The sequence below is a fragment of the Hyposmocoma kahamanoa genome, unplaced genomic scaffold (assembly GCF_003589595.1).
Source record: "Hyposmocoma kahamanoa isolate Upper Pololo Valley unplaced genomic scaffold, ASM358959v1 210, whole genome shotgun sequence".
Classification (NCBI taxonomy): domain Eukaryota; kingdom Metazoa; phylum Arthropoda; class Insecta; order Lepidoptera; family Cosmopterigidae; genus Hyposmocoma; species Hyposmocoma kahamanoa.
In genome coordinates, this window is record NW_020653731.1 from 12,311,314 (window position 1) to 12,329,940 (window position 18,627).

At 36.8% G+C, this 18,627-nt stretch overlaps 1 protein-coding gene across 1 annotated transcript in view; it reads left to right on the forward strand.

Moving 5' to 3' along the window:
- The first annotated feature begins 1,013 nt into the window (after positions 1 to 1,013).
- The window catches only part of LOC113227379 (Down syndrome cell adhesion molecule-like protein Dscam2), a 40,017-nt gene continuing 22,403 nt past the window's right edge, over positions 1,014 to 18,627 (forward strand). The window contains exons 1-12 of the mRNA XM_026460274.1: positions 1,014 to 1,095; positions 3,538 to 3,632; positions 5,209 to 5,300; positions 6,004 to 6,158; positions 7,438 to 7,528; positions 8,894 to 9,127; positions 10,208 to 10,376; positions 10,683 to 10,818; positions 12,079 to 12,198; positions 12,608 to 12,784; positions 13,726 to 13,870; positions 15,499 to 15,515. Coding sequence (XP_026316059.1) covers positions 1,014 to 1,095; positions 3,538 to 3,632; positions 5,209 to 5,300; positions 6,004 to 6,158; positions 7,438 to 7,528; positions 8,894 to 9,127; positions 10,208 to 10,376; positions 10,683 to 10,818; positions 12,079 to 12,198; positions 12,608 to 12,784; positions 13,726 to 13,870; positions 15,499 to 15,515 — 1,513 coding nt within the window. The remainder of the gene's footprint in view (positions 1,096 to 3,537; positions 3,633 to 5,208; positions 5,301 to 6,003; positions 6,159 to 7,437; positions 7,529 to 8,893; positions 9,128 to 10,207; positions 10,377 to 10,682; positions 10,819 to 12,078; positions 12,199 to 12,607; positions 12,785 to 13,725; positions 13,871 to 15,498; positions 15,516 to 18,627) is intronic.

Genomic DNA, 18,627 nt, shown 5'->3' on the forward strand with positions numbered 1-18,627 from the left:
TAAACAAGAAGAACAATATACTAGAAAGCTAATCGATAATTTATATGGTATAAATAAATAACATAATATAAACATACTTATTATACATACATAATAAACTTACATATATACACTTCCGGACACATAATTCGAGCCACCTCGCATTTTTAGTATTAAATGTCCTAAACTTAAACAATGTTTGAAACTAGTATACTAAACGAGTTTTCAATCCTTGTTGGAAATTTGGAGTTTCTTTGTTTTGAAGGGTAAGGGTGCTGGTGAAATTACAGACACATGGGACTTGTCAACTTATGTGTCAGGGTGGCGGGCGCAGTGGCAGTGCCCCTCAGATCTTTGCGATTTAACGCTCTGAGTGGCACTGCAACTGTTATGGACAGGCGTGTAGCTTACCTTCAGGCTTATAAGAAAAGACCGTAAGGGGGTAAGGTATCTCTTATAGTCATAGGGATTCGAACCATCGACCTTTCAATTGAGAAGCAACCATTCTTCCACTGAGCTACCACCGCCCTTGTATTTACGGTAGTTAAGATGCCTTAAGATTCAAAACATAATGAAACTGCATATTTATCATAATTATTTAATCGTATTTTGATACAACATTTAATGTTACATCATAGCGGTAACGGAGGTTAAATTAAACTTAATTAACTGCTAAACAAACGGCAAACTCATTATATTCCCCATCTCGTGGGCAAACAACGAAGTTTAACATCGGTTAACTATGCATACATTTAACCGTAGCTCTGAGAAAATGTTATTGGAATGAGAACTTGGAAAGGTGGATCTAATTTTAACATCAAACTTTGGTTATCTACCAAAGTTATAATACTTAATGAAGTTATTGTGCCAGATAACCTTACTACAGATTACTTAATAGTTACTAAGTAACAGATACGTAAGTCTCGCACAAAATCGAAAATACCTACGTTATAATAGCCAACTAAATCTGACTAATGAAATCAGGCGTTCACTACGAGGAAAAAAGATCTAAGCATGCGCACAAAGAGGTGAAAATGACTTTGCCGGTCGTATGCAGTCATGCGGAACCGAATGCTGGGGTTGTACAAGTTTGCACTGTGGGCGATACACTTAGCGGTAGGCACTTATCGCATGACCTCAAACGACTGACGAAGACGTGACCATACCAATCATCTGGAGGAACAAAATTAGGTCCCCAGTACCCAGAACATCCAGATCAGAATCAATTTAAAACGTTCGTTTTCCAAATGAAATTGAACCCAAAACTTTATCGTCTAGCGTTCGTAATGATAACCACTAGGCCACGAAGGTAGGTAATATTAGTAGTAGGTGGTAGCCAAGGAGGAAGAACTATTTGACACGATGCCAACAGCAACATTTTATCATCGCACCGCTCGCCACCGGCAGGGACTCCTCACACTCTGGAACCGAGTCTATCTCGTAGGGTTTAGTGGGGCAGGCCCATCAGTTTAGAGGGAGAGTCCCCACATAATTTCTGCGTCTCCCTGTGCTCAGGATTATCTATAAAAATTTCCCTCCGTCAAAAAAAAAAACAAAGGGTTTCAAAGGAGCTTCCTCTCACGTACAATTAGGTTTTGGAACGGGGTTTTTCCGCAGGAAAACAGCATGGAGTCCTTTAAAAGGGGTTTTAGAAGGGCCATAGAGGGTTGGTAACGCGCTCGTGACAACCCTAGTGGTACAGACTTTCATAAGCGACGGTTACCGCTGTCCATCAAGCGGGCCGACTGCTTGCTTGCAGCGTACATAATACAAAAAAGGTAGTTAAGTTATATCAAATAACTTACCCTTGACCCTTCTCGCTTATCGTAAACTGCAAAAGACCGTAATAAAATGCATAAACCATGAACGAGTTTTAATGTTTATTACAATTATTACGTTACTTATTTTTAGTATAGTACCAATAAAAACAAGTAGTGTAACTTTAAACGTAGCAGCGCGGTTTTGTATGTGTGCATGACCGCCGACGAGTATGATTGTTCGGCCACGAAAACGGAAAGTTTCTTTTTTTGCTCACTGTATGCTATTCTCGGTATTCCTCTCTTTCTTTCCCCCTCTATTGTAACTGTAACACATTTGCCGCGCGCCCTATATGGACGCACACGTTCGTATAATCTCGCGGTGCATCCGCGTTACATAGCGTGGGTTGCACATACCATTCATTATAGAATTAAAACGTCCTGATAAGTCCCAGCCTAATACAGTCATATTTCAAAATGCAGTATGCAACCAGTAGGGCTAGCACGACAGAGCTCAACATGCGCGATAGCGACATAGACTCGCGAGATATTGTTATTCTCTATGGGAGAATAGCAGTATGTCGCGCTTTATGTCGCTTTCGCGCAAGTCGCACTTTGTTGTGCTAGCCCTACTGTAGTTACAACTAGTAGCAGTAGAGCTCTTTGTGATAGAGCTCGTCCAGGAAAGTACTGCCACCTTATCTATTTCTGCCGCCAAGCAGTAATTTTAGGTTTTGAAAGTGCTGGTGAAATTACAGGCACATGAGACTTGTCAACTTATGTCTCAGGATGACAGGCGCAGTGGCAGTGCCCCTCAGATCTGTGCGATTTAAAGCTCTGAGTGGCACTGCAACTGTTACGGATAGGCGTGTAGCTTACCATCAGACGCACGACTTGTTCGCCCCTTCACTTGATATTATTTAAAAACCAAAACGACAATGTGACAACCCTACGCACCGAATAAGTGGAAGTTGCACTACTTGTCTTATTATATTAAATTTGTAGCATTATTATTTGAATGAAAATATTAACCACGAAGTATGATTCCTTATCTAGTCACAGTCTCTTTGCATTTTGCGGTACTTCCTGTAAAGGACACTCAGCTCTATACGAGGCAGAGATTAATGTAACGGCCGGGAGACGCATGAGGGCGCATAATGCGCTCCACAACAGCTTATAGTGCACACATGTTATCATTTATACCGAGTGACTACCCTGCGTGAAACCAACGGTAGTATCTGGATCATAAAATTCTAGGATTTGTTTGTGAAAGAGATAGAAGTTCTTGTGACAGAGTTCGTCCAAGGAAGTACTGCCACCTAACCTATTTTTGCCGCTAAGCAGTAATGTGAGCATTAATGCATTTCGGCTTTGAGGTGCTGGTGAAATTACAGGCAGACGACATTTATCAACTTATATCTCAGGGTGACGCAGTGGTAGTGCCCTACAGATCTTTGCGATTTAAAGTTCGGAGCAGTGACACTGCAACTGCTATCGACAAGCATGTCACTTACCACCAGACGCATGACGTGTTCGTCCCGTCACTAGGTGTCATACAAAAAAAAGAGTACCACTCGAATTTAACTACAACTTCATGTCAAACAAAAATGATTAATTAGTCTTGAATATCAAATAACTGTTCCACAGTGACTAACTAACTTTTTTTTCTTTCAGACCAATCACACACAGGAAGATAAGAAGAAAAGGATCTGTTTACAGTTCTATAGGTAATATAAAAAACAACATCGTACAAATACGACACACACGCACTCCTTTACAAATTTTTCTTGTCTTTTTACAGCAACGAAAGTGGATAGACTCAGAAGAGATCTTGGATCTGGTCATATACTGATTACTCAGCACTTCAATGAGAAAATTATTACGCCGGGGGAAGATGTAAGTACCACTGTCGATTATCTTCGTTGAAAATGAGACTAATGGTAGTACCCCCGGGGGTATTCAACCACGAAGTTCTTGACTTCAAGATCGTCTCCTTGTCTGAAGAAAAAAAACCATGTAAAGTGCACATAACCATAACATTATTGGGTTATGGATCAGGAGACACTTGGCATTCAATTTTCTTTTAGCGCACACACTCATAACCCTGCGCTAGTGAAGCCCTGTATCGCGAATGTTATAGACACGCACATTGACAACCACAAATGACACCTAAACTCGTGAGAGAAATAAATGTAGGCCATACAAACATTTCTCCAGGCCCGGAAATCGAACTCGGGATCTCTGCGGGACAGTTCAGCATGGCAATCGTTCGGTCACGAAAGCAGATATTTAAATTTCAAGTACACACTATAATTGACAATAGTACATATTTCCAATGTGCTCTTTGTAAAATTTGTCCTCGTACACCTACGGTTTGTTATTACATTCAAATTTTTGTTATTGAGAAAGAATAAAAACTGAAATAGACTTTCTAAAGGCCCGCTCAGGAAGGTGTCGACTGTACGACTTACTTCCGGAACAAAAACCGATTTTGATTTTTTAACCGACTTTAAAAAAAGTAGTCGGTTCTCATCTATTTTTTATGTGTGTACATTACGCGATTACTGATTGATTGATGATTCTTTTTTTTTTTGGAAAGAGGGTATCTCGTGTTGGTTCTATTAATTTGAGATAGAATATTCCACCTCTAAGGGTGGCAAAGTGGGGGATGAAACTGGTTTCGCGCATTATCCGGTAACCGATAGTTAACTGTTTAGTTTCCGTTTGTATATGCATATTAGCAAAGTTTAAAGTCGGTTCCATTTTTTAATAAAAATAAAAAAAAAATTGTACAAAATGTACATTTTACGTCTTGCCATTTCGCTGGAAGGAAAATATAAACATTGCAAGTATAAGTATCTCCATTTCCTTCCTTCATAACTCTTGGTATGTCCAAGACTCCATCTGTTTGTATTCATTCGTTTGTAGCGTGACCTACGTTCGTGGCCTAGCGGTTATTATTGCGAACGCCAGATGAAAAACTTCCGGGTTCGATTCCACTTGGGAAACGAATGTTTTAAATTGATTCTGGTATGGATGTTCTGAGTACTTACTACCCCGGACTTAATTTTGTTATATATTTCTGTGGAGAAATAAATAAGTAAAAAAACAAACATGGCATTATATTAACGTCATATTATCTTTCTAATGCCTTTATTCCCGTTTCCAAACGTTGGTTTGTTTGAAAAATTAAAAATATGCGCTTAGTGTCCGAAAAATATGGTATCATTTCCAATATATCACAAATATTACAAGTGAAAGACCGACTTACAGCAATGAAAGCGTCATAGGACTTTCTTTACCTTATTTCGCTGGTCGCTAACATAAGCCCATCTCAATTTGAAAAGTACATCGCTGTTTCTTTAGTAATGCTGCAAAAACAAAAGTGATTTCTCGGAAAAAAGAAATATAAACACAAATAAATAAAGACAAATAAATATCAGCCATAAAACATAAGATTTCAATTTCTCAGGTCAGCCTCCAATGTGCAGCTACAGCGGATAGACCTCCTAGATTTATATGGGAACGAGACGGTGTGGTGATATCTTCTAACACAGATCAAAGGTAAAATGTTCTCGATAGGTAAAAATGACAAAACTATAGGTGTATATATTATCATTGTAGACGATATCAGTCGCCATCTCTGAGGTCCCGGATTTAGTAGAAGTTCGTTCAGCAAATGTGAGCATTACTGCGTTCCGGTTTGAAAGGATAAAGATACTGGTGAAATTGCTCATGCGCAACAAGCACATGGAACTTGTCAACTAATGTCACAGGGTGGCGGATACAGTGGCAATGCTGGATCTTTGCGATTCAAAGCTCTTAGTGTCACTGCAACTGTTATGGATAGGAGTGTCGCTTACTACCAGGCGCACGACTTGTTCGTCCCGTCACAAAAATACATCCCCGGCTGAATCAATGTAGAAAACTAAAACTGTTTGTGGTAACCTTGTTGTTTCCGATTTCCACAACACAATTGCTGTAGTTACTTACATTAGTTTTGGGAACAGCACAATGTTCAATATTTATTTAGTTATTGTATTTGTAATATAATTACCATCTTTTCCATCGAATACTTTAGTTCACAGCTAGCACAGTTTTCGTACTTTTTTGTTTTTAAGATTTTATATCATTTTCATCATCATGAAGAAGTAATCTTCTTTTTACCTACGGATTGCTTTCATAATAAATCGAGTATCAATTCATAGTGTTCTACCAAGATCAGTTACTTTTACCTAACCAGCAACTTTTGTATCAAAATCTACAGGTACACTCTTGGTCAAATGATGTCTCCAACAGGCGTTGGAGTTATATCCCATCTGAATATAACACGGACGAGAGTCGAAGATGGAGGACTGTACTCGTGCATCGCTCTGGAGGGTGACCAGAGTGCTTCACACGTTGCCAGATTGGATATTTACGGTGCGACATTTTTAAATAGATTTATTGTAATTAACACAAAAAATAATTGAATATCAAATATTGAATTCAATACAAATTTAATTACAGTTAATAGCGACATGTCTAGCCAGGGTTGGTAGCTGTAAAGTTACCTAACTGGGCGACGAAATACTTTCATAGATTTCTTATAGATGACGTTACGGCTAAAAAGTCGTTGAAACCAAAATACAACGATCCGACAACAAGCACATAGGAAAATTCCTGAGGTCCTGTGGTTTGTTCCGTGGCTTAGTTGGCATAGCGTCTGACACGGTTTGCTAGAAGACGTCGGTCCGAATCCGGCTGGATCGAAGGAGTTTTTTCTAAGTGTTCGATCTTTTTAATAATAAATTATAACAAATTAGTGGAGTAGGTAATTTCCCGAAACATAATTGAATATCAGTTCAATACAAATTTCATTGATTTATTATAATTTCTACTTTGATGAACATTAAAATTGTCTTTTTTATCAGGTTAAGTAGATCTGGTCTAGTCTGAGGGTGATTTTTGACCGCCAAGTGGACACGAGATGAGGCGAGACGAGAATTAAAATCTCGCCGGCCTATTTTTACCAAAAAATTGCATTAATAGCTCTCGCGAGCTCGTGCGAGATATCGCGACCTCGCGCGAGCTCGCGCTGTGGTTATGGATAGTGACGATTCAGTGCTGTTCAGTTCGTCTAGCAAACAACACGCGGCAGAAGTAACATGTCCCGTAAATTATTATTTATTAAATTTGTCAACGGAAGAATCAGATGAAGTCACCTTTTTTAGGTGTGAAATCGTACATACCCTACAATCTCGCGATTGACAATAATAGACATCGCAAACTCGCACGAGATTGTGCGGGCAATCCCGAGCTCGCGCGAGAAATCATGTTTCCGTTGCAGAGTATAATACTCTATGTGGGCAGCAAAACGGTTCAATATTACATCAACAAATATTGAAATACTCACCTCGCCCATACTCGTCAACCCAGACCATTTCCACCGAAAATGCGCCATAGAAATTTCAATCCTCGTCTCAAAGCACTCGTGGCAAAGCACATAGCTAAAATGAGTAACTTTACATGTACGCAAAACAACAAGACAATGTTTCTATATCACAGTATTTAAAATCATTCAAACCGTCGACGACGAATCAAACTTTCACATTGCCTTGCTGTGATTGTTGCTAACTTCTGATAGAAAACGTAACGAAAATTAAATAGGTACAACGGTTGTTAGCTAACTCTAAATCAAATTTCTTATAAATATTTTCAGGTCCACCATACATAAGATCGCTGCCACCAATCAAAGTGCAAAGTGGGGAACCTCTAAAACTTCGTTGTCCATATTATGGATATCCAATCAGGTTAGTTTTAGGGATAGTACACTAATGTATATGAAAACCATAGTTGCAGATTTTGAGGTAGGCCATAATGAACTATCAACGGTAAGAAGCAAAGTAATTTAAGGAATTAGATGACTTCAACTATTCATACAAAATAACGCACTTATCATAAATTACTCAAAGGCAGAACGGTAACCATACCACTCTCAATAACAAAGTGGATTTGACATCGCAAACCGACAGTAATATAGTTTAGTGCTGATAATTTCTAAATTATCGATAAGAATTATTGTTATTGAGGTGATCGGCGCCTCACTACAAGGCGTATCTCATGTGTGTTCACCTAACTGGCACACTTAAAACTGCCGAGAACCCTGAACTCTATTACGTGGTATTTACGTGCGCGCCTCCAGACTCACATACATCCGTCATGCAGCTACCCCGTGTCGTTCAGTATGAACCAACGAGCTATGCGCGAAGGATGTATGCTTCTATGTTGTATGACTGGTGTCACTACAAGTTAATAAGTAAATTATAATTGTAAGTTTTTCATTGAAAAAGAAACCAACTTCAAAAGTTTGTTTTTTTCGATTTCCGTGGGATCCCCTCATTAGATTTTGACTTCTTAGAAGCTTCTTGGTGACAATGGGACTTTTACGGACTCCTTTATTTGATTTCGATTTGTCGATTACATGTATTGTGTCAAGTGAAAAGTCGACTTCTATTTGCGGAAAATAATTAGTAATTTGTGATAGCCGAAACGAATCTGGAACAGCATCAGGAAACATCTCGGGAGTATACCTTTTCGAACAAAAAAAAATTTCAAAATCGGTGCACAATTGATGGATGGAATTAGTGAATACACGGACATGCCTATAAAATTTAATGATTTTCTCCGATTTTTATGGGATCCCCGCATCAGGTTCCGACTAGGCGACAATGGAATCACCACGAGAGTGCACCCTTTCAAACAAAAAAGAATTTTCAAAATCGGTCTACAATTGACGGAGATATCTGAAATATACATAAAAATATATACAGCCGAACTCCTCCTCCATTTTTATTAACATGGATTTCTGTAAAGTAACGCCTAAACCTATTAGTTAAATAGCATACTTATTTTTTACGTTTCTTAAATCTATTTTGCCTATTTTTCCGGAAATTGATGCTTTTGAATTACGTCATTTTATTATAAGGAAAGAGGATAAGGAAAACTTAGAAGTATGTAAATTATTCCTGAATGTAAATAAATTTATTAAATGTTTAGGCAACACTCATCTTTTCGTTAAAGTCTGGCATCGATGCCACACCGAAAGGACACTCAATAGGATTTGTGATATGAAAACAATCTATTTTTTTATAAGACTTTTCTATTATTCATTCCAGCAAATTAGAATGGGAGCACAAAGGTCGGAAAATCATCAGCTCTACTTTACCCCAACACGCACGCTACAAACGAATGAATACAAACACATTGTTGAAAAAGAGAAAACGTAAGAAAAGACAAATCTTTGAAGCTGGTACAGATGGAGTTTTAGACATACCTAGAGTTATGAAGGAAGAAAATGGAGATACTTATACTTGCAATGTTTATAGTCCTTCCGGTGAAATGGCTAGACGGTAAGATAGATGTACATTTTATATAGATTGTTCAAAAGGTTGATAATAATTATAAAAAACTTTCGCAGCCACAAGCCAATTCCAAAAACGGTACTAAGAAAATTTACTCTTCAATATTTTGTACAGTTTCTTTGATAATGCCCTTATACTGCAATTTCATTTAAAAATCTCCCTCCTATATCAGCGAATTCATTGTCAATATGAGTACCCGAATAATGAACTCTCAAAACGTTGCAATAATTTCAAATTACTTATTTCATTGGTTCAGCGAGCCGAAGTGGACCTTGACCTCTGACACCAAAGTACGCCATTACTTACGGTCTTGTTACACTTCCGACCGTTCAGTTTTCTCAGGTCTTAGGCGATATCTCGAACGCCTCACTGGACAATGCCTCGTAGGTCGCTCTAAATCTCTCTTTTGGCAGCTCGTTGGCCTCCAATTCTTTCCATACGCCCCAATCAGCAAAGTTGGGCGGATTTTACTTCCCCGATTATGTTTTACTCAGATACTAGCTCTTCGATTTGTCTATTGAATCTGGCCCTCTAGTTCCCAAATTCTCCTTTGATTGGTCCCAGAATCTTTCGAAATATATTTCATTCTGCCACTAATAAAGTTATGTTCTTCCTTCAGCGTTAGTGTCCACGTTTTACACTCATACATTAATGTTGGCCTAGTCACTGTTTTGTGGACATGAATCTTTGTAGCTTTGTTCAGTAATATGAATAACTTCAAATTCATTTATTACCAAACCAATTCGTCCATATTTGTTAGTAACAGTAATCTAATGCGCTAAGTTTGTAGAAACAAGGAAAATAATTATAATAAGTTAAATTACCTTATTATTTTATTTTACTCTAATAGAATGTCAATGTCTAACACGGTGAATCTACATCATCCTCGTAATATGATTGGTGCTACCACGTCATCTGTGACGCATTATTTTTGCGAATAATTACGTAAAAATCATCTACACACGCACCCGCAAATATACCAAAGGCACTGCAAAAGCAATGAAGCCTCAAGATAACTCTGAATATGTTGTTGTTGAATAATGATTTCAAAAAAATATATATTTCCAGATCCTTCGAAATTCAAGTAGTAGAAGCACCAGAACTAGATGAGCTACGAGTTGGATCAGGATTAAAAGAGGGACAAATTGTTCAAATCACATGCAACATTATAAGTGGAGATCCTCCAATTTACTTTTCTTGGCTGAAAGATGGAAAGAAAATTCCCGCTAATTTGAGGGTAAAGATTGGATTTTAAATATCGTATCCTACAAAAAATATGGAACATACAGAACATACGGAATCTTCTACAAGATTACGAAATAAACTTTTACCTTTTATCACAAAACTTTTCTAATCATCATAAAAGAAAACGAAGGACCCAGAATGACATTTATGACTCTAAAAAGGCAAACTCAGCTAAAACTCGAAACATGTGAAATCATATCATCTACTAAAAACATCTCTCCAGAGGGGTGTTGAGCCCGTACATGGAGATCGTTATCCCACTTAACTCAATTATGTACGTACTTATTCTAAATTGCAGATAACTGAAAGGAGTTCGGAGTTATTCAGCGTGCTGATAATAAAGAGAGTATCATTGGAACACTGCGGAAAATACATCTGTATTGCGACTAACCACGTAGGCAAAGTGAACCAGACTGCTGATCTTTATATCAATGGTAAGTTGACCTTATAAATCATTAGAATGTAATACAGGTTGTCCCACGTTGGTACACGGGGGTTGGGATACGGAGGGAAAGTATTTTAAAAATTGTAGACCGATTTTTTATATATCAAGTGACACGCCTATCCATTACAGTTGCAGCGCCACTCAGAGATTTAAATCGCAAAGACCTGAGGGTCACTGCATAATTTGACAAGTCCCATGTGCATTTCAGCAAAACTGATCCATGAAGGATAACATTTATTAAATAACTCGGTTTTCTCCAACTGTTACGAGCCGGAGCCCTATCTCGAAATATAGTACCGACAGTAAAACGTATTATAATTCTTTTTCCTAAACTTAAATATAAAATTTCATGGTGTTCCCTTAAGATACTTATGTTACCTTAAAGAAATTAACCCTCATAATTGACACTTTCGATCGCCAAAATACAAATACTGTTTTTTTTAAGTCTTTGAATGCAGTATTAATCATTTAAAAAAATAAAATAATGTCTCTTTATAGCAAAATATCCTTTTTTTAAAGTGCTTTCCCTAAGTGTCCCACGTCTGTGGGACACTCTGTGTAATATCATTTTACGGTGGCCATATCAATAACGCTAATATGTTTCATCGATCCATTCTGCCATCTACCGATCGTATATCGTCAGAAAGCGTTGCTTGAAACAATAAATACTCGTTGTTGAGAAACAATAATACGTAAAACAACATGTTGCGTGTTCCTTATTGCCTCTTAATACTTGCTGTTGGCTTAAAGTTGAATTGTATTTTGTGTCGGTGGTATATAAAAGTTGTAATAAATAGGTGCGGTAATATTGCCTTGACAAGCTTAATGGGACTGTTATAACAACTGACTTGGAAAAATTGTGTTTGAACTTCTTACTTATTCGCTTACTACCACCCTTACAACTCGTTTTTGCCGTCTCTTGATATCTTTAAAAAAAGAATGAAAATTCGAACAGAATTTCGGAGGAAGGTTTCCCTTTATTTCTTAAATTGTTGTTTACCTCTAATTTTTATTCTAATATTTTGAGGTATAAAACGGTTTATGAAACACGATACAGGGTTTTCCTAGTGCGGGGCTATGAAGTGTATGCGTTATTTACATATTAACATTTTCTTAATACGAATATATTTCTTGTTGGAGGACCCTCGAAAAAGTGGTTGAAAGTTAAATGACTGGTCAGTGATAATTACTAACACGCGTGGTATTATGAAACAGCTTTTCATATTATAGTTTTATTATATATTTACAGTGGCTCCTAAATGGGTAGAAGAACCGACAAATACATCGTTGCTTTTGGGACAGCGTGGTATGGTATACTGCAACGCTAATGGATATCCTTCGCCTCAGATCCATTGGATGAAGAGAGATGGTAAGTATCACTTAAAATGGATAAATTTCTTTCAAGTCCAAATTTCAAATTAAATTAGAGACTGGTGCCTTCCACTTGCTACGCCCTGACATATATTTTCGCCTCATAGACACGTATCAGTGTTTTCATACTCGATCGTTGGTTAAAGGTACATTGACCCCTTTCTTTAGAATAGCCTTTATTTGCTCGTGGTAAGTTTGCCTTGGTTGGCCCTCGCCAACAACTCACACAAACCCGATAAATCTGCTTCGTCAATTTTCTTCATTCATTCTCTCCATGTGTTAGAACCATCTAAACATCCCTTTCCATGTCTTGGCCACTACATCTTCTTTCACGCTGCAACTTTCGCTTATGTGCATTCGTTTTGGTCCTAGAACGATATATATATTATTAATTTATCTGGTTCCAGCGACTCTAGGTATCTGGCGACCGGTACTCGACCTCGCTGGGGGTGGCATCATGAGCTACCCAAACGGGACCCTCGTGATAGAAGTAGTTTCACTGTCTGATGAAGGAATGTATGCTTGCAACGTTGAGAATGGAATTGGAGAACCTTTGAGCAAAAATTTGTGGATTAGTGTGAATAGTAAGTAGCGCTTGATAAAATTGGAAACAGCTTATATTTGACAAAATTAACGTGCCTTTCGTGATAGGTAGTACATTTTCGGTCGATAACTAATTCTAGACATAATGCAAGTAGCAATGGAACTACTTATGAAAGAGCTCGTCCAAGGAAGTATTACCACCACCATTACATACCTATGACAATATTCTAGTTTCAAGGTCATGGTAAATTAGTATTGAAATTTAATGCATATTTGACTGTTGAAAGGTAAACGGTGCCACGCGATTCTTTGGTTGAGTATGAGTTAATGATTATTAGGTACAGGGCATGCCACAAGATCCAATTTAAATAACAGTAGAGCTCTTTGTGAAAGAGTTCGTCCAGGGAAGTAGTGACCCATACCACAGATTACTTAAAAGTTACTACGTAACATACACATAACTCTCATACAAAATCGAATATACCTATGCTATAATAGCCTACTAAATTTGACTAATGACGCCAGGTGCTCACTACGAGGAAAAAAGAGCAGAAGTACGCGCTGAGAGAGGTGAAAATAACGTTGCCCGCCGTGTGCAGTCTTGCGGAGTCGAATGCTCATAAATGAAAGACTTGTATGAGCGCTTGTGCCGCCGTTCGATACACACAGTGGTAGGCACTTATCGCGTAACCGTGAGCGAGTGGCGGATCCCTGCCCATACCTATTTCTGCCTCCAGATAGCAATGTGGATCTACAAGCATACATGGCACTTATGAAATTTGTCTCAGGGCGACGTACGCAATGACAATGTTGACTAGTTTCGTTCGTAGAATCTTTAAACTTCTGCAATGTTGTAATTTTGCAGTTGTGACCTTATTACACTAAGGATGTTCAAAAAAATAAAATAAAGGGGGTTACTTTACTGACAGCGACATTAAAAAGCTAGGAAATATAACATACTAATTTCTAATTAAAATTCTAGAGCCAGTACATTTCGACTCAGTGGGAACGAATCTGACGACGAAGATGGGCCTGCCAGTCACATTAACCTGTCGACCTATGGGAGACAATCCCATTAGAGTCAAGTGGTCAGTAAATGCATCGCCGGTGGATTTCACTCCTTCAAGGTAGGTAACAATATATACAGTCAGTACTAAATTTAGCTTTTATATTCACGGAGATAAATTTAATTTGTTGTGCAAACAACCCAAGGAGCACACTTTATACGCCTCAAAACTATTATATCTATAAACAGTCTTAATTTGGTATAGGTTTAGATAATAGTTTTCTATAAATGGTTTTAGAAAAAAGAAATGCTCACGCGATGCGCTCCTCCTACCGCAAAATGGCGGCTATTTGGTTTCGCAAATTAGAAAAGCATTCAGTTTAAGTATTCTGCATTGCTAAATAAATACCCTCCGTACTACCAACAAAAACATCTCAAATAAAATGCAGTAATACAACGCAAATCCTGCACTTAAAAAGCACTAATGAAATTTTTGGTGTACTTGGATAAATATGATAATATTCCGTTTGAGTGGTTCTAACGTTTACCATGAAATTACTCCTTAAAGTATAGTTTATAAACATTTATATTCAGGGTAAACTTGAAAAACGCTACTTACGATATGTTTTCAATAAATAAATACCGAAATCACCAGCCCAAACAATACTCACACGATTGTCGTGACGTATTTTTGAAGTTGTTTATTTTGACAGACCCAGGCATTAAAAACTTTATGGTTTGCTAGAGTAGTTACCGAAATAGCAATTAATATTAGTTCTTTTACCTGTTATAACTTCGATATCCGATAAATCGGTATAAAATCATCACCGGCACCTCTAGGTGTGGTATGCGTCTACGGCTGCATGTATCGCGTGAGCGGTTATAGACTTATTTCACTCAAGTCAAAATGTTAAAACCTTCTTAATACCAAAACAACTTAATTAAGTGTGATCCCTCTTAAGATTTACTCTTATAGTACTTATTTTAAGTTCATTTTAAGATCAACTCATTATTTTTAGTAAAATTGTTCTATACATGTCCAGTTAAATCTATCAATACTCTAACTAAGTTTATTCTAGATATATTTCGTTTATGGACATTCTGTAGTGTTTATACTTATTGACAAACACATTACAGCGCGTCTTCAGTAGATGTTATTTAAAAAAAAACTATAATTATTGGTTTTTACTCTATTGGACGTTGTAAGAGTTCATGCAAAATGGATGAAGTAAAGAATATTAAAAGTTCTGGTGTAGGTGGTGAACCTTGGATATTATGTCACATCATTCGATCATCATTCGATCATCTGTCGGTAATTCGCGCGCGAGGCGGGCATGATGCATTTTTATATGTTGACAAATAAATAAACTTTTTGAAGTAATTCCACGTTCGGAAGTGATAAAAACAATTGAAATGAGCGCGTAAACTACTGTACTTCCATGTTGTGTATGTGTATTGTGCCGTCTATCAATATAATATAGTGAAATCATTATGTGAAATGTGGTTGGCGTGAAGAAATAACCTCAATTTTCTAATGAAAATTTAATTCTTCCAACATAAGTTAGGTATGTCATTGAAATATACATTGTCTTATAGGGAATTTATTCACCTTTCTAGTCATATATAATACAATCCATAAAATTATACAGAATAATGTATTTTTGCGACCAATTGGATTTTAACAATTTTTTTATGACCTTAGGTGACATGTGAAAGGTTATTTATTGCATAAAACGCTCGCCATTCCAGCAACTTTGGAATTACATGTAATTACCAAGTCTTATTGAAATTGGTTACCGGAAAGTGCGCAAACCCGAATTCATCCCCTAGTTCGCCACTATACGGGACTTGACACAGGAGATAATGAAAATCGGTTCTCACTACTCAAACTATATTGAGAGAGAAAAACGCCTTGAATTGGAGAATAGCAAAATCAACGATTAAAATAATTGATTCCTTATAACAAAATTTAGGCGCTATTTATAAAAATGAATCTACATGCGTGAACAGCCACCCTTAGAGGTATATGATTTCCTTCAAAATTAAATGGGACCACTATGGAGGTACCCTCTTTACCCTCTTTTCAACAAAAAAGAATCATGAAAATCGGTTCACAAATACCGGAGTTATCGCGTAACATACATACAAAAAAACACAGTCGTATTGAAAACCTCCTCCTTTTTTTTAAGTCGGTTAAAAAATCGCTTAGAGACATCGCGTTTTGTAGACAATTATAAAAGCTTCATAGAAGTGAATATTTTTCTACAAGATCAACTACACTAAAGCAAGTAAAAATAATTTTTTCGTAGTCTAAAGTTTTTCTATAGATAAAGCTATAGACAAAATGCTACCAACAGTGTTTTGAGAAAAGCTTTCAATTCCTATCGCCACTTTTATTTTTAATGAATGTCTATAATGTAGCCGAGAAAAATTTATTTTCTTTTTAAAAAGTAAATATAAGTTGAAATTAGCTTGAAGAAGCCTAGAACTTCTTGAAAATGGTATGTTTTGAGAGTTATTTTGTATATTCAAGCTTTCTCTAAATATTTATAACCAACGATCTATAACTGTATTTATATTAAGTTTATATTTATATATAAATATTTAAAATACAGCGAGCGCATTAGTTTTATGACAGGTTTTTCATTACTTTTCACAATGTATTTAAAGTCGCATGTCAATTCGCGGCGCGAAACTGTCAGAAATATTATATCTAATTTCGCCATGTAGCAATTTTGATAGTTTATATTTTGTAAGCCCTTAAACTTGAAATCTATTAGTATTAAGAGAATGCGTGTTACGTTTATAACGCTTTAGTTATTTTTATTTTTATTTTTTTAAATTATTTTTTACAAATATTATAGACTATAAATTATCTAAAAACTGTCTACAAGACTAAATCCTACCTAGTTCTACAAATGGTCTTGTAGCATTCTAACGGTTACTTGAGAAAAAAGATAACAATCACTCTTAACGCTGCCTACAGATAATCTCTCAAAGCACTCTTGTGATATACTAATAAAGTTGTGCCCACTTTTACTTATCACATAGATATCACATATATATCTAAATATATACTGTAAGATATCTAATAGAATTTAATTCGATTGTACATTTTAAGAGTTCAATTTCACTCAAGATATCTCGAAGAAGGTTTCTAGACACTCTCTTCTGCTTCTGCTTTGGACACAACAGCTGATGTTGATTTTTATAGGCTTTATAGACACTAGTTATCTACAGGGAAAATGTGGCAAGACTCCTGGCGGCGATGCCCCGGGACGCGACCCGCAATTATATTTTCTACCTTTAACAAAAGGATTAAGTACCTACTTCCCTATTTCTGCTACCAAGAAACACATTATCTACACGTTTACGGTTTTAAAGGGTAAGTGTCTCAGGGTGACAGAAGCAGTGGCAGTGCCCCTAAGATCTTTGTGATTTAAAACTCGAGTGGCACTGCAACTGTTATGGATAAGCGTGTCACTTACCACCACGCGCACTTGGTATCATAAACAAGGGTTCATAGTGTCACGATCATTTTCACCACTTTGTCTTAGTTGGAGCCATTTAGTTTTTATAAAATGGTCCAAGAATAGTCTTAAAAATAGAACCCCGTCCGAGTCCACTCTGCTCGGATGCCGATACAAGTAGCGTCCGAGCAGTCATCCGAGTGGACTTTGTCCGACCGTAAACGTGTAGTGAAAACCCGGCTTAAGTATAATTTATCGATGTATATTGGAGTAGCAGTAGTGCTCAATGACAACGAAACTCCAATTTCACTTACCGAGAAAAGCAGCAAATGTAAAACTTAGAACGACATCTATTGAGTCATACTCAAACTTTTACAACAAAATGAAATCACACCTTTCAGTTTGAATCCAGTGCCAGGCTAGAAACTCGCTTCCAACGGAACTTTGCAGTTCTCACGTAAACGTGTAGATGGCGTTGGTTGAACGACTACAAATACTATAAAATCAGCACATTATTGTTCAGTTTGAGCATAAAGACCTTTAAAGTGACTCGAACAATGCTTGCCTCAATTTACAAAGCAATCCTTATACCGTGAGCATAAAGACCTGACAATTTCTTCTAAAAAATTGCGTTACGTGGGATGAATCTACATGTACTGATAATTGCTATAGTGTGGTAAATCAAATCAATGAAATTCAATATGGAAATATACTATACTATTGAAAACGTAAAATCTGATTCTGTATATGTCATTAAAACCATCGTTAGAATATTGTAAGATATAATTAAAAGTTATCTGCAACTACAACAAAATGAGACAACTTTTTATAAAAAATATGAAATTATTTATTCTTTTTTAATTTTAAATATATTTCGTTAGTAGGAAATTGTTTATGTATATAATTTATTTATTTTTGGATAACGTAAATCCATATTTAAATCATAACTGACTTATAAACTATGTTAGTAAATTATTTTAAACAAAGATCGCGTAAATTCTATGAGGTTCCTTATGAGAGGTCCCTCCACTTTCTCAGCAATCATTTTCATGATGCTGTTGCTACTGTTACGAAGTCTGTCTAAAAGAAGCCATTTTCTTCCGTAGTATGGCAGAAAAAGAGTCTGTCCGTTCTTCCGCAAACATTGCAGACGCACTACAGAACAGCCGCAATAGCATCCTAAAAGAATTGTTGTATCGGGTACGGAGAGCAGTGTACGACTTTTGTGTATGTCGGTACCACAGGCGACTCGCGTAAAAAGCAGAATTATCTTAGCTGGAGCAAAGCATCGAACAAACCTATGAACCAACATATTAGCCCTTAATGACAAAGCTCTACGCTCCCTCTCCATGTCATCATCGTCTCTGAGATCACGCTTAATTAAATGTCCTAGATACTTATATTTAAA